Here is a 17,853-nt window from a genome sequence, read left to right on the forward strand (position 1 = left end):
AACATGCCACATATGATATTGGAAATGGATTAAATCTAAGCCCACTTGTCAACAAAAAGTCAACAGGTATAGATATAGGTGTATAGGCATTTTAAAACCTTGAGTGTCATATTCACCAAACTAGGACCAAGGCTTGTTATTCAATAGAACTGACCACCAGACATTCTCTTGTTAATCAATCCACTCGAACTGACCAGTACAATAAAGTACCTTGACCAACTGATGACCAACTAGTTAAACTAACACTTCCATCCCCCAGAGTTAAGATTAAGGAACAATTATTCCAACTGACTGGATGACCAATTTTAAAGATATTAATTCTTATATCAACATCTCCATAGTTTGTTTGTTCGGTATTGGTCAGTAATGTGAGGGGATATACCTTGGATGGCCAATACACCTTCATATAGCTCGACAATCTACCTGTGGTTGACAGGTGCTAACAAGATATGGAACTTACTATCAGAGGATAAGATAACTCCAATATAATAGAAGTAAGGAGATGAGGAACTTTCTAACCTGGGGATGATAGGAAAGGGTCCCATTTAATGTTGAATTACATCCCCTTTTGAGCCGACATTGATTGTTACATGACTGTGAAAGCTTAATAAGTGAAAAAAAAATGTCATGACCTCATTGCATAAACTTAATATGCAATAATCATTACCTGTTCAGGAAGAGAAGACAACTCCATCTTTTAAAGAGACAGAATTGTTTTTCTACTTTCTATAGAGGGTGGCTCAAATATAGAAGGATATATATTCCTGTCATGTAATGGATGATCTCTCAGCTTTCTTTAAAACAGACAGTTTCAAGGTTCAAGTGCAGTCAGCAGGTGTAGAATGAACTTTTGAAGAAATGGGGTTTATACCAGTACATCTCTAGAAAAATCAAAAGTGCATGATTGTATGTGATGATTGTTAAATATGCACCAAGGAGACATTCAATTCTCCAGGGGATTTCAAACTTCAAAAACCTAGATTGCAATCACTTGACTAGGTACGTTAAGACAAGACACGATTAAGTATTACTCATCAGTTTACGTTCTCCACCTTAGCTTTGGTAGATTGTGTAACTTTCAGTTACATATACACATCACACACATCACATCATCACATATGTATAGGTAGTAAATAGTGTTATGTAAACATTTCTTTGGGAAATGCAGCAATAAAGACAAGTTAATGAGACAAACTTTGTATAAATATAAACAGTCTTTGATGTTTGAAAAGAGATTTTCTTTATATTCATTTTAGATGTAGTAAATTAACGATTGAATAATGAATCAAAAGCATATCCCCATGGATACGTCTATGAGATGTATGAATCCTTACGGGTCCCTATATATGCATGATCCCAAGCCATATGATAAATGAATCACTGAATAGATTGTAAAATAGATCCTTGAAAAAGACTGGATGTATGGATTGGTATGACTCTGCATCCAGCATGTATGGATCATTTTGTCAGCATAAGACATTTATGGATTGGTATTGAATCTGTCTATGAGATAGACCTTGATTTGTATAGATTGGTGTGTGGATCCTTGTATCAGACCCTGAGGGAAAATTAATGCTTGAATAGATTGTAACATGTTCTTGTGAAAGAACATGTCTAGTAAACGGATCCTCCCCATCCAGTATATGGTGAACCAGTCTATGATTTACACCATTACACCCTGACCTGGAGCCATGATTGCATGTGTTTGGATCAGCTATCAGTCTCATTACATAGGCTAGCACACTCTAATAACCCACTAATGAGGCCTGTTTGACTCTATGTATCACATTCCCTACCCTTATCTCTAGAATATGTTCTACAACCATTTATCAGCCACACCTGAAGCTAGAGTTTCCTATCTGCCATGCTTCAAAACTATATAGTTCTAACACTCGTTTTTGTTTTATGTCAATACATTATTTTCATTTCAAGATATGATTTTCATTTATTATGCAAAATGTTTAACTCTCATTAAAACCACTAATGGGGGTCTTGTAATCCATACTTAAGATCATTTTTTTTCTCCCAGTCTTTTTCAATATCTAACAATTGTTTTCAAAAGCTATTAATGTTAAGACTTTGTACTGGTCTGAAATTCTTGATATTGATGTAAACATTAATTATCTAGCATGTTTATTCCATCAATACAATATATCGAATATTTCAATAACTTAAGAAGTGAATAGAGGTTCATAAGTATGAAACATTACATCTAGATGCAAAGGTCACATCAGTACCTTAAGGTTGCAAAAAGAGGTCAAAGGTCAAACCAATAATAACTTGACACCATGTACAGATCCTATTTACATAAAATCGTCATGATAGCCCATTTCACTAACCCTGAACTAATTCAGGTTTACATCCAACAGACATTGCCCAAGTCTCCCAACACGAAAGGGAACTCCGGAGTCTCGTTTAGAAAATGATCATGATGAACTTTAATACTACAAGACAAGGCCTACAACAAGATAATGGACTCCGTTTAATGGAATCTAGAACAAATGCACTTTGTGTATGAATAAATATGCCGCGCAACAAAACTGATCTCTCTTCCAAATATAAAACCTATCGGATATGTCTCCATGGAGACGGGATACTAGTGTTTCCATAGTGATGGAGATACCAATAGAAGACAACCAGACAGTGAGAGAGTTCAGAGGCATGTAACCTATTTCTGATTTGATAGACTAAGATCAAGATAGCAGTTTTCTAGTAAACAAATGGAGACTTGTTGAGTGGAACAAAATAGAAAATCTTCACAATAAAGAATCCTGTTCGGGTTAAACCTTTTTATCAATCACTACCTTACAACAATACAACCTATAGACTTGTACACCCAAATATCTGTATGGTGAGACTATACTCAGCTTATAAAACACTTGTTGGTAGTTATGGTCAATTCAAATTTACTATAAGGATATGATATGACATCAGAACTGTGATATGTCAAAAACAAAGTTTGTTATGTGTTGGGAACAGGATTGTCCCATGTTTAGTAAAACAGCAGAAAACACCAATAAACTCACCATTTTGAATTTTTAAGCATAGTTTGAGCGAGGGAGAGATCATGTATAAAATACCATGGTTGCTAAGATATAGTTTATAAAACTGTCAAATAAAGTGTTAGGTATTCTTATCAGAAGTTTTCTCTCCTTGAGTAACTGAAGCTTCAAGTTGTATCATAGATACATTCATGTATAATCTGAAATAAATATAGCAATTTATGAGATATATTTAACAAGTTTGGGTTATCAGAATCATTTACAGTTGATTAGCTCTGGGAATTTACACCCCAGTGTTGACCACTGAATACCTTCGTGTGATGATCCACACATATTTTTGTCTGTTGAGATAGGACACTCCTCCATGCACTAAAACACACATGCTGGTATAAATACCACTGGCCTCTATCAGCTGCCATGCAAAAGATAAGACTCAGAGAGATTCCTCCTGCCTACCCCCAACTCCTCCCCCTTTGCTTCTTCATGTATGCCTTATATAGATATTATCTCAGTAGATTTGTATCTCCCCCATCAATGCCCCACCCTCTTTTCCTTAGAAATAGGATTAAACTACAAATCCGCAAGGTTGAAAAGTTTGTTGCATTGACAGACTTAAATATCATTCTGGTTCAAAGGTCATGTCTGACTCACAGGATATTATGAGATTTGTTTCTATCATTATGGTGATAAGGATATAACATTCTGAGTGAAATATAGGTTCATTACAACATGAATGTAGTCATGAATGCTGTAAGGAAATCCAGTAATTAGTTAGGTATAGGAGATATGGTACTGACAACTTAGACAGTCAATCAGGAATATTAGGGGCAGATAATTCAGTACTGACAACCAGATAAATGAATGGGGAGGTAACTCTATATGGAAAACCATACATCGACATCATGGAAGGTAAATCAACATGAATTGTTGATTATGATTATGACGACATTAAAAATAAGACAATATATATTTTCAGATATGAGAGAGTAGTGGCAGGTAACTCAACAAGGACTGCTGATCAGGTAGCAGGTGCAAATGAAAAGGATGTATCACAAGATGTGTACTTCCTACAAAAATGAACAGAAGGGGCAGTTAACTCCAAGTAGATGGTCAGATCTATTGTTTTGATTGTAACAGTTACATCCATAATAACAGCTTCTATTTTGTTTTATGGTATGATTTATTAACCAGTATATAAAAGGACTGAAAAGGAATGATGGAAGAGTTTTGTCTGTCTCCAAAATTAGGTTACCTAGATCTTAACCAGATAACAGTTGGTCTGAACCCTGAAGGTTTGTGTGAGTTTATCTCAATATTATAATCTACAACAAAACACTGATGACAGAGATGATAAGTTAAAATATCCATGTAATATTTTACGACCCAGATTATTATCCATAATTAATCTTAGGAGGCAACAAAATCCAAATCAAAGAGAAAGCCTCATAACTTAATACTCAGAAGGAATTCCAACAAATATGATTACAGTTTTGTTTCAGTAACAAGTAAATCCCACCCAAAGGAATGCAAGTAACCATGGATCATAGTGTGCTGCCACTATCACCATTATAAACAGATATGAATTTTCCTTTCTGTGTACAAGTATAGATGATATACAGTTATTCTTTCATATTTCAAGCTCTGGCACAGGTTCAAGTAATTTATAGGAAACATCTAGTGCTTGAAACCAAACTGTTATAAGCATCATTATATCCCAGCCAATGAAATCAGCAGATTATTTACAACTAAGCACCTTCACATATTTTTTTCTTCAGAAAACATTAGCAGGTAATTTGTATAGAGACAGTAAAGAGTAGAATATGAAAGATCAGTAAATAGCAGCACATTTAGATATTACTGTTTACAACAGGTTACAGCAACGAAACACATTGTCCAGATCAGGAAGTCAAGGGACTGAACTCTGTCTGGAATATAGGGCCATAGGTCATACAGTAACCTTAATGGGTGGATCTAAATTGGGATTTGATATATTTGGATTGGTGGCACTGTTTTGGGATAACAGCCAGGTGAAAGGTAAAATGAATTAAGTGGTTGAAGTATTGGGGTAACCAGTATTACTATACCACAGATTTGAGAAGAGTCACCTTTTCAAATCAAAACATTACTTTCACTAAGAGGCATTACACCAAACTTGGGTCATCACACCAGTTGACATGTACTTTTTGTCTTGATCAACATTTCAGAGGCTCCAGATCTCATGTCTTCTCGGAACCTAAATATACTTGTCTGACAGAATGCGGGGAAGCCATTGATTTTTCACTGTACATGTCTTATTTATCAGTTATCAGCTGGAGGTGAGAATGGAGCTATTAGGAGACTGTTTACAATGAACTAGTCAGAACATATAGTACCTGACCTAGAACAGCAGATCTATACCCAAACCTACCTACACATGTACCAACTTATGGAAACCAGGTTGTCAAGGTCAGGGACATAATAACAACCTGAAGGCAAAGGTCAAATTACCGAACAAACTCTTAGAGGTCAATATAATCAGATCAACCTTAATGGCATTATCTCTTAAAGGTCAAGGTCATGACAACAACTGAAGGCAATACTCAAACAAAGTGCAAGGTCAGATTACACATCTACTACTGCATATTTGTATAGAATGAAGGTTCTCAAGCCAAACATTGCCAAATCATTTCTAAAACCAAGAGCATATGACTTCATATGCTGACATAAAACCTACCTTTAAGAACGACCCTTTAAAGGTCAAAGACTTCTGTGACTGAAAGATAACATTTACCCCCACAGGGCTAACCATTCCGTTTGTTAAGAATTTTAATAAAAAAAAACATTTAATAGATTTTTAGCTTGATGTAAGAACAAATAATAAAACTAATATGAGATGTTAAAGCAGGATTTGAATTTGATTGGGTCTAAAAATCAAAGTCAGACAGAGGTTTCTGATAAAAGATGATTATAGAACCTAGTAGGAAGAAGGCCTTGTGATATGACATGTAGAAGCTGTGGTAGGTCCTGATGTATATGTGGGGGGATTATGTATACATAACTGTCATCCTCGCTGTAACAGGTGGCCGGATCAGATTGTAGATCAATACAGTACTGCAGACATGTATTGGGCAAGTCTGGGAGGAAAATCTTCAACAGATTATATATTCAATTTTATATGATATTTCAAATTCCACAAAGGAAATATAATCATAGGCTTTAAATCCATCTGGATAATAATATGTAACCAACATGTGAAATAAAATTTCATCAGACAGATTTATTTCAAACAGATGACAGCAAGAAATTCACTGTTGCTTCTATAGGACATTTCAGTGGGCTTGCACTGTAAAACAGATCCCTTCTAATAAATCCCCTGAAAGTTCATAAGCTTGTTTCCTATGACCAGCCATTACACATTAACATATTTATCTGCATATTTACAGAAAGAATGGCTGTTTTTTATCAAATAACCAGGAAGCCATACCAGGCCTGTGTATATGAGGTTCTATTAATAGTGACAATAGAATACATCTTTTGTACAGGATACATTCTTTGTTGTTTACATGTTAGGAATTTAGATACAAACCTCATAATATCATTACATTGTATGTATCAAGGAACAAATAAATCATAATCTTTTAGATAATTTCTGAAATGTAAGTTATGGGGAAGTTAGAAATTGTGTTCATACATTTGTGACCTCTGGTATCCTGTTAAATATTAAGTCATTATGCCCATTGTCCCAGGTATAGAGTAATAAGGTTTTTTCCTTTGTATAAGGCTATATCTTTTCCATGCTCACCACATGCTTATCTTTAAACCACACATTTTGATGATCATTTTCAGAATGGCTGCCCTTTTATATCAGTCATTACCATGGAAACATATCGGCCAGACATCCCCAGTGTAACACGTAACACATGCAAACTGCCAACATGCCACATATATTTCACAATCACTATAAATCATCAGTTGATCACATGTGTTAGTAAGCCAGTAGGTAATGGATGTAAAATGTTAATAAATATGCATCAAATTGCAGTCTATCAATGATACATCAATTCATTTTTTTTTAATTTTTACTCTTGATATTAACCCCTAAATACATATTAGAACTCTTCTAAGGGTCAATGAGTGAAGAGGAAAACTAAAGTAAAAATTCCATTGACATTATTAAAATGACCATTTTCTTCTTCCAGATTTTAGCATTATTCAATATATAATTCACAGGTTTAGTTGATGATTGACTTACATGAAGTAAGGAATTGGGCCAGCTATCCTAAAATATTTACCAACCTCTAGTTAGATACACTGTTAAAGCAAGGAAAGATGTGTGGGAATGTGATAAAGAAATTTATCATTTTATCACCATTTAATATGCTGCTGAGACCCATTTCTAGATGTTTTATCAACGGTGTTGTAGCAGAGATGTTTTTTTTTTTTATATCTCCAATGTCAGGATGGGCATGACTAAGAGAATTCTACAAGGTCTGTTTACTAAAACATTAGCTTTACAGTTAAGATAAATAATTATCAATGCTATTTTGAAACTTAGAAGGGGTTAAGAATATGTTTTTGAAAGAACAAAATATTGTGTTTTCAAAATACAAGCCTAAGTCATGAGAATCTAGTACGAGGAGTTCGGCTCCAACATGAATGAGTAACATGTTTTTGTGCTAAATAACTACCCATGTAACCAGGCTATTCCCCTAAATACCAAAATCTGTGCAATGCTCCCATAACTGTTGGTTCTCACGGTTAAATAGTGGTAGTAATGATATTACCACACCAAACCCAAAGTCATTCCATCAACAGTCGATCCTTATTACTACGGCTATTGGTGATGGCGGGTGTACCTGTTGAACTGATGGTTTTTCCCCAATACTATACAGTCAGCAGTGGAATTCTCCTAACTTGCCTCGTTAACTCTTACATCTCTGAGTAATAATTGGGGGTAATTTGTACACTACAAAAAATGGTATGCTCAAAAACCAGAAAAATATTGAGATTTCTTAGTACATAATCAAATAAAGGGTTTATTGAAGGTTTGTATTGTATTACTGTTCTACCAAAATCATTGATTTGACAGATGTATGATCATGTGTACTAAAGGCATTCCCAACAGATGCTTCAGTCAGTTCACTCCTAACCTCATATGATCTATAGGTTGTTGGGTACCTGTATACATATACTTTAGTATGAACATCAATATCTTCAGTACAGTTAATTAAGGTAGTAATAAACAAATAATCTATTACTCTTTTAAATAAAAAGAACATTATTTAAAATAAAGATATGTGTATGAGAAGGTGTGAATTTGTATACTTTCCAAATTCCCAAGGTCATACTTTGACAAGAGGTAAAGGCAACAGGATTTGTTACCACTTTGAGTGGGATGAAGTACAATATCTTCCTCTGACTGTATTACTATTGATAAGAACTATCTTTATTCTCAAGGCAGCCACTTACACCAACTGTAACCCATGATCTGTGACCTACGACCTCCACTTCACTCTGTAACTATGACCTCCACTTAACTAGCTATAATGTCTCTGATATCCTGTCAGCCTTACAAAGTCTTCCTGTATAACTTAGCACTTCTAATGAAAACCCCTCCCAGCTAGGGTATCTATTTTCCCTCTATCTCAATACAGTGATATGACAAACACCTAATATATCGTACATCTGCCACCTCATAAACTGTGTGACTCCCTCCGTCATCAGAATTACTACAATAATGATCAATACTACAATATTCCATCTCTCCACAGTATAATCCCTTCTGTCTGTACTTTGACACCAGCCCTTTTAGTTTTCTACACAGTATCAACTATAACTTCATCAATATGCCAATCAAATGTACACATCTCAAGGCTTCAGAGGCTTCACTCTTCCTTGTCTTCATTAAGCAACCCTCACCTTGAACCTATCCCCATCCCTATAACCTCACCACCGCCCCACCACTCCAATCAACATCCCCCTCCCCAATAATTCAATAGCAGTTTATTTTTAACCTATGACCCCGAACAGACACACCATGCCCTTATAATTCATATAGAATTCACAACAATCACTCCTTCCTGTCCATACTGTTTTATTACTTATCTTAAAATTATCAGTAAAACTCCTTTTTAAATATTAGCCTCTGCTTTAAGAACTAGGGGGAGATAATCTAGTATTCAATTGGAAAATAAGTCAGGGTCATTTAAATAATATGCCCCACCACACCCCTTCCGCCTTCCATCTTACTACATCTCTCTCCCAATGTAATGGTGACTGTATGTCGTCATTTCCTATCTATGTGCATAAACTCAATCTATCTTCCTGAAGTGCTAATATACCCTAAATTTGGACAATTTATCCATTGTGGCCGTTGTTTATAACTAAAGTGACGAAGGTTGACCCACGGACTACACAGGGCTCTAACTAGTTTAAGTACCATAATTAGGTCGAGTCATATCTCCCACTTGGCGTTTACAATTACATAGCCGCCCTGCTATATACCCAGTATTACACATACCCCTATACAATGGGCTCAGCACATGACAATTGGTCCCACTAAATACCCGGCAGGCCGGCATTATTTACAATGGAAGTTAACATAGCATGTGTCATATACATACTCAGTCAGGCATGCTAGATACATAATAAACACAAAACAACACAGTTCTATATAATTACAAAGGGATTTTCATTTTGTCATGCAAATAAGTTTTGACTTAATTAATTCTCAATCAATCCGACTAATTCACTGACCTTAAAGTGTATAGATATATATTATATAGCTAGCTAAACACACCTATACTCTCCTAGCAAGTTTTTCCTAATTTTTGTATGTTTTTAAAAGATATTTCCGCTATGGGAGAAAATCTTCCATATTTGATATATCATCCCATGATTAAGCATGACAGGGAGTGTACACATGTATGTAAGTACACACGCGTGTATGTGAACTCTTTAGCTCAACCTTGCAGAACTGTTAAGATTGAAATTTAATACAGAGTCATATATATACACATATGTTTTAAAATCAAACAGAAACAAATTTTACAAGCGATATTTTCCGCCTGACTGAACATGACAATCTACAGAACATAGAGTAGTACAAAAATCCTGACTTAGGCAGCACACTGAGAGCATTACTCACAACACACTGGCCAGTAAGTCTGGGATAGGTCACACTCCCTAAACATCAATATTATTCTATATAGTCCTATATACATTATCATTATGTATAATTTAGCATTTTTAATGACAGATGAAATATGACGAACAGGTGTGAAATTCCTGACACACCTTGACATTTAAATCTTACTAAACTCCCATGGAGTCAAGAGTTCTATTGTATACATATATATATGTAGGGTTAAATTATCCATAAGCCTTGCCTAATGGAGTACCTTAGTATTGCTACACATGAATTCAATGCTATTGTTATGAACACTGACAGTTTGTCAGCATGGTTCAAGTATATTCAAACAGTAGAGGAGGAATATGTATACTAGCTGTAACAGACAATATTGATGTTGAGCGAGTGTCTTTCACACCATACTGGCCTGTAGTACAACCGATAGAAACAGATAATAGCCATTTGTATGACCATTTGTGACCGCATTTTATATCTATCAAATCGTCAAGTACATGTGTAAACATATATATGCTCTATACATATGTGTATACATCTTAGCCTGGCCCGCATCATGAAAATGTTGCTGATTCAAATTTACGAAAACTTGAGTGACCCAGTGGGCTGAATCCTGTTATAGTTATAAAGGAATTATAACGGACACTGACCTTAGTAATCTGCATCACGCCAGAGTCCCCCATTCTCTTGTTTTACAAATAACACAAATCTCCACAAGTAACACAAAATAAGGACTAGATTGAGTGTAAACGGTTGCCAGAGAGCTGTTCTCTCTGCCTATCTCTACTATAGACTAATGTAGTGGTTCTGCTACAATCTGCCTTATACAGCTGTACAGTGAGGGGCCCAAGTGGGGAATTTATTTGCTCCATTAACCATACAGGTCTGCTTTTCATTGAGAACAGAGTTTCCTTTGTCATGTAACTCCCACATGCTAAATAGAATATTTGACCCGAGACCAAGTTCTAACAAACCTCAATTAGACTCAAGGCTTCCTAATCAGCACTCATGGTCGTAATTTTAAACAGATAATGGAAGAAGTATTTTTCTTTTTATTTCTGTAAAATTTTGTGAACTTGATATATCCCATTTGAGGACCCCAAGGAAAAAATTCCTGCTTTTACAGTGGATGTGTTGCCATGCATTTTTCACTCTTGGTGTATCTAAACCAAGATAAAGGGCAAACTCCTTCATCATCAAAACCAACAGCTTGCCATATGATGCTGGAACTCAGTATATCAGGCCGCCAAACATTTTATGAATTTTACAGCTAATATATCACAAAGATTTATATCATCAAGATATGATTACAACCTTTCAAAGTTCACTAAACTTCAAGAAGTTTCCAGTGACAGTGTTCAATTTGCTTCACCACAAAATTTGATACAATATAGAGAGCGATAAAAAAACTGTCAAATTTAGGCAATATATTATAGGTCTTTGCCCTATGAAAGCGAGGCAATAAAGATATCATAACCCTTCCTATGACATAATATTTTATCTTTGTAACATTTACAATTTAAAAGGCAAGACTTGGAACCTTATCCCCTTTTATTAACATTTACAATTTAAAAGGCAAGACTTGGAACCTTATCCCCTTTTGTGGACAAGACTTTGAACCTTATCCCTTTTGTGGACAAGACTTTGAACCTTACCCCTTTTGTGGGCAAGACATGGAACCTTACTCCTTTTGTGGACAGGACTTGGAACCATACCCCTTTTGTGGACAAGACTTGGAACCTTATCCCTTTTGTGGTCAAGACTTGTAACCTTACCCCTTTTGTGGACAAGACTTTGAACCTTACCCCTTTTGTGGACAAGACTTTGAACCTTACCCCTTTTGTGGACAAGACTTTGAACCTTACCCCTTTTGTGGACAAGACTTGGAACCTTACACCTTTTGTGGGAAAGACTTGGAACCTTACCCCTTTTGTGGACAAGACTTGGAACATTATCCCTTTTGTGGGAAAGACTTGGAACCTTACACCTTTTGTGGGAAAGACTTGGAACCTTACCCCTTTTGTGGACAATACTTTGAACCTTGCCCCTTTTGTAAACATGACTTAGAATCTTGCCCCTTTTGTAGACATGACTTAGAACCTTATCCCTTTTGTGGACAAGACTTGGAACCTTACCCCTTTTGTAAGCATGACCTGAAACCTTACCCCTTTTGTGGACAAGGCTTTGAACCTTACCCCTTTTGTGAACAAGACTTTGAACCTTATCCCTTTTGTGAACAAGACTTTGAACCTTATCCCTTTTGTGGACAAGACTTGGAATCTTACCCGTTTTGTAGACATGGCTTAGAACCTTATTCCTTTTGTGGCTTGGGATCCTAATAGTCAATTTCACAGTTGAAAAATTCCCTATTAGGACAAGAAAAATATTCTTTTCATTTGAAGACAAAATGATTGAACTTAACCAAGTTTTGGGAAACACTTTGACCCTTTGAAGACAAGGTTTTGAGCCTTTTTCCTTTTTTGAGGACACAAATTCTGACCTTTGCTCATCAATGTCAAGATTAAGATATTTGTTTTTTGAGAAAGACAGGGCTTGACATCCTGAATTGTCCTTTAGAAATCATTGTTTGGGACCTTTGGCCCCTTTTTAATGATGAGATTTGTGACCTTTGCCCCATGGTGGAAAAGATAATATGCAGTTGTTGCCCTTTTCAAGACTGGACTTTTGAGCTGTCCATACTTGATACAAAACACCCCAGTAGTGAGAGGTGGGACCTTTTTCTAAATAGAACAGTTTTACCCATGGTACCTTCATTCCTTCTGAATGAGACACATCCATTGCCCCTGTGTGGGGCCCCTGATCCCGGTATACACTGGGGATATATTTATATACACAGGATTGCTGGTACCAATCATCAATATAGTTCAAGTCTCAGAGACCATAAAATTATAATGCACACAAGTTTTCCCTAAAGTATAGTCAGCAAAGTGTTCAAAACAGACAGGTATTCATGTCTTAATGTTTAATTGTTTAAAGTTTTCCAACAAAACTCTGCAGAGAGCTCAGAAGAAAACAGCTTAATTGATATAATCTAGAATGTGAATGAAAAGAGTACAACACGTGTTTCAACTGAATTTTACACAATAGGTTAAAGAGCCAAATCTTCACCAGAAACATCAATATACCTGCTCTCTCCTGTCTAAGATCGACCAGACCACTGCCTATTAACCTCTCACAGTTACCCCCAACAAATGTGGGAATATCAAAACCACAACACCCATACACCAACCAAAGGCCTACAGGCACGAGCAATCCTTAACTAGATGTGATCTATTTCTGTGAATTCTAATAATGTTATTGTTCAAATGTTGTATTTCTATGAATTGTGAGGTTTTTCCCAGTTTCCTGTCTGTATTGCTTAGAGGTTTCCTCTCACCTATTCCAGGAAATCAAATTGAAACACTTAAACGAAGATAGTTTAATAATGCTGAGTGAACATATCTAGGAAACATGGTGTATAAAAGTAGATGTATCATATTTCATGTCTAGAATTTTATTACACATTGAGTAAATACTTCAAACTCAATCAAGATTTGTGACTATATTTGGCAAATTTAAAATGAATAATTAATTCCATCACAACACTAACCCCCAAACACACCCATCCCCACCCCATACCTCATAATTTATGCTGACATTGATGAATGGACACATACATCAAAACTCTGACTAAAACTTAAAGTTTCTGACTTAGATTCTTTATTTTTTGTTAGAAAATAAAAATCTCTGATAAACATAATATTCAAACAAATTGAATGAAACTGTTGAAACAGGCCACTATAATATAAAGACCCAGCCCAATCTTCTATTACTCATCACATATGGTGGGGTCTACCTCCATATGACGGCAGTGTAAACATCAGTCAGGAGATTTGTAAGCTTTTCTATATTTATCATATCTGTTTCTATGGTAACAATCAAGCTATCAATACTTGTATAAACATTATGCCAGAAATGTGTTTATATTTATACATATAAACAGTCTCTGCCAATGCCTGAAAAAAATTATATATGAATTTTAATCCCCTTTCATTTTATTTTACTAGATAAATGGGTAAACCCTACCACACTTAAGATTTACTGTTAATTTCAAAATAGTTTTTTATTTCCAGCAGGTGTGTTTTATTCTAGCAGGCAATCTTTGAACTTTAAAGAAGAAAACCTCAATGAGCCCTATCAACAACAGCAAAGGTTTAATGTATCCATTGCGATTAACACTGACTTTTTAAGCTTGACAGATAATATGCCTTTTGAGCAGAATACTTTGAGAAAATGCATTTTGATAAGAAAACGTTTGAGAATGTGAATTTTGAAAACAAAACAAAAATCTTTGAGACAAAAGCATTTTTATGATCTGTCAACCTTGACCCCATTTAGTCTTCTTTTCTACCAAGAACCACAGAGCACATGTCTGATACAGTTTTTTAGTCATATATATGATATAATAATTCCTAAGCACAATACACATGCTACACCTTCTGGTTTTGGGTCCAATACACCACCAGGTGAAACATTATACAATCAGACGAATCTATCACTATAGTAACTACAGCAACCCCTGTCTAACAGACTGATAGGTCATTCAATCAGAAAGAAATACACAAATTGATTTTTACTGTGCCAGGATAGATGATGAGTAATCAATTAGATTCTATTTAAGTCGTAAACTTAGGATAAAAACTCCCTGATATATCAGTGATACTACAGCATGATCAGGACAGATTACCCCATCAGGTGATGTGACCCTCTGACTCTCACCCTCGGGCAAACATCTCGTGTCGTTTACCTATTTGACGTTTACATCAATTACTTCCCATTCTAGTTTACCTGACGGCTGTTCCGGTCCATTTAATCTTTAATTAGTTTGATCCTTTATATTGATTTGATGAAAGAAAATAGGCAATCTGTTCAGACAAGTTTAGCCCTCATAAAATACATTTTCTCAAGCATGTCTAAAACATTACCGTCACCATCAATTTTCATGAAAAGGCAACAACATGTAACAATCTAAGACACCATCAGACATAATCATTTACATTTGTTCAATAAGACACTATAACTGCACCATGTCTAGACACCATAAGGCACCATAAAAGTACCAACATGTGTAAGACACTAAAATGTACCCCCAAAATAAGATTGTCAGTTTTAAACAATTTATTCCACCAAGCCGAGAGGCTATCAGACACCATCATATACTTTTTGTCTCATTAAGACACCAACTTCACAAAGCCTTAAGACACCATATTATACTTTTGTCTAAGTAAGATACCAACTTCACAAAGTATTAGACACCATATTATACTTTTGTCAAAGTAAGATACCAACTTCACAAAGTATTAGACACCATATTATACTTTTGTCTAATTAAGACACCAATTTCACAAAGTTTTAAGACACCATATCTTACTTTTGTCAAATTAAGACACCAACTTAACAAAATCTTAAGACACCATATTATACTTGTGTCTAATTAAGACACCGACTTCAAAAAATCTTAAGACACCTTATTATAGTTTTGTCACATTAGGACACCAATTTCACAAAGTCTTAAGACACCATGATATGCTTCTGTCAAATTAAGACACCAATTTCACAAAGTCTTAAGACACTATCATATACCTCTGTCAAAGTAAAACACCAAATTCACAAAGTCTTAAGACACTATCATATACCTCTGTCAAAGTAAAACACCAAATTCACAAAGTCTTAAGACACTATCATATACCTCTGTCAAAGTAAAACACCAAATTCACAAAGTCTTAAGACACTATCATTTACTTCTGTCAAATTAATACACCGATTTCACAAAGTCTTAAGACACTATCAGATTCTTTTATCAAATTAGACACCACATTCACACTATATATATATTTTCATATCTGAAATGAATCTTAAACTGGAAGTAAAACATAATACATTGAGGATCATTACAAAGTCCCAACACGTTACTAGTTCTGCTCACATAACAAAAGATGAGTTATTGAATCAATCAATTAAAGCAATTAATGTACTTTGATGAAATATTTAACCAAATATGTTGAATATTAAACACAATACAAATGTATAGAATTTGTTAGAAGATTAATCAAAGGGAAATAACTCTTATATTACAATATGATAATTCAATTTACATTAATCAATCGTTTAGTTATTTAATAGTTAGTAATATGATAAGGATGGTTTTATCAGAATTGTTGCCATGAAAATATGATCAAAAAATTTCCACTTTACAAATTTTTGAACTTGATCCACAATAAAATGCATGCGTGTATTAGTCAATCCAGATAATGGACAAACTAAGTGTTTAGTACAAACAATTAATGCCATAATTATGAATAGTTAATATGCAGGTAAACTAACTAGCTAACACAAACAATAAAACAAAAGAAATAAAACACAGTTAGTATACATAAACATAATCAAAACTCAGTAAAGTTAGGACAGGTCGCCTGTTAGAAATGGACAGCAGCATCTGACGAGTCGTCGACTGGTACTGGGTCTCGTCTTTAAAACCAAACAAGCATCCATATCTAAGTAAATCTACTTCCTGGATAACAGTTTAGAAGATAAGAGGACAGAATAGATATAAGAGCTACTATTGAGAAGCAAAATGTAAATTTGGCCTTGTAAGCCTTCATTGTGCTATAATATGCTGATTTTACGATTTTTCTTGGTCAGCCGAGTCCAACAAAATTATCTCATTTATAAAAAGATATCCAAACAAATATAATAATTTTTTCTCTACCTTTTTCTTTATTTCTTTTGTTATCTTACATATTTTGGCTACCCCTCACCACTCAAACCAAAGCAATTTTAATTTTCAGTGGTTAGACAGTTAGTAGATAAGGAGGAATGACTAACCACAAACACTGAACAACATTTAAAACTAAAGGCCAACTTGCTCAAGTCATTCTCCACTGCAAAATTGTTCATTATACTTATGATTTTAATTACAAATATTAATTTAAAAAAAACAACTAATAACAATAAGAAATATGTAAATTATGCATTTTTGCTATAACATTATCTAACCATAACATTCTTTCCCATTATTCACAAACAAATTTTGTTACTTTCTTTTTATTCTCACAAGCAGCACTTTTGCAATATGAACAAGTGCCTTAGATCAGACTTGAGCAGATGCTACTGTAGTTATATTAGTACAACATGGACACTTGTACAATAATAACAGACAAACTATATCCCAACAGACAAAGCCTACGTCTACATATATAAATAAAATATTGCTTTTATGTTTTATACTTATTTTCTTTCTCTACTTCATAAGTTGTTTCATAGAATTGATAAGATATAGACTATAGACTATCTATATAAAATGATAAATTGTAGTCTAGGGGAGATAATTCATGTGAAACACAATGAAAATAATTTTGAGAGGAAAAACACTAAATACAGACGTCCTCATGTGGAATGAGGGAGAAGGAACAGAAGATTACAGTAAGATGTCTCTACAATTAACAAACCTTCTTAGTTTCAGGGGCAGGTGATGTTCCATTTTCAATTGATTCCTAAAATAAGACATTAAAATAAAAGCAAGGGTGCAAATTAAATTACAAGTAAATACAGTTGTATGTGGTGGCGCCATCATAAGACTGGAACATCATCAGCATCTGAAATGTCGTCTGGGCTACAAACAAAAGCTCTGTGTAAAAGTGCATGCTGTTGTTTTACTGAAATAAATCT

General features: G+C 34.7%; 1 protein-coding gene across 18 annotated transcripts in view; it reads right to left on the reverse strand.

Annotated features, from left to right (window-relative positions):
* The window catches only part of LOC138329296 (xin actin-binding repeat-containing protein 2-like), a 141,151-nt gene that overhangs the window by 14,294 nt on the left and 109,004 nt on the right, over positions 1 to 17,853 (reverse strand). For 12 of the 18 annotated variants that reach the window (XM_069276180.1, XM_069276182.1, XM_069276181.1 and 9 more), the window contains one exon: positions 17,634 to 17,678. The exons of the other annotated variants lie outside the window; for them this stretch is intronic. In XM_069276180.1, the coding sequence (XP_069132281.1) occupies positions 17,634 to 17,678 (45 nt within the window). The remainder of the gene's footprint in view (positions 1 to 17,633; positions 17,679 to 17,853) is intronic. 18 annotated transcript variants of the gene reach the window in all.

This window comes from Argopecten irradians, chromosome 8 (genome assembly GCF_041381155.1).
Source record: "Argopecten irradians isolate NY chromosome 8, Ai_NY, whole genome shotgun sequence".
Lineage (NCBI taxonomy): Eukaryota > Metazoa > Mollusca > Bivalvia > Pectinida > Pectinidae > Argopecten > Argopecten irradians.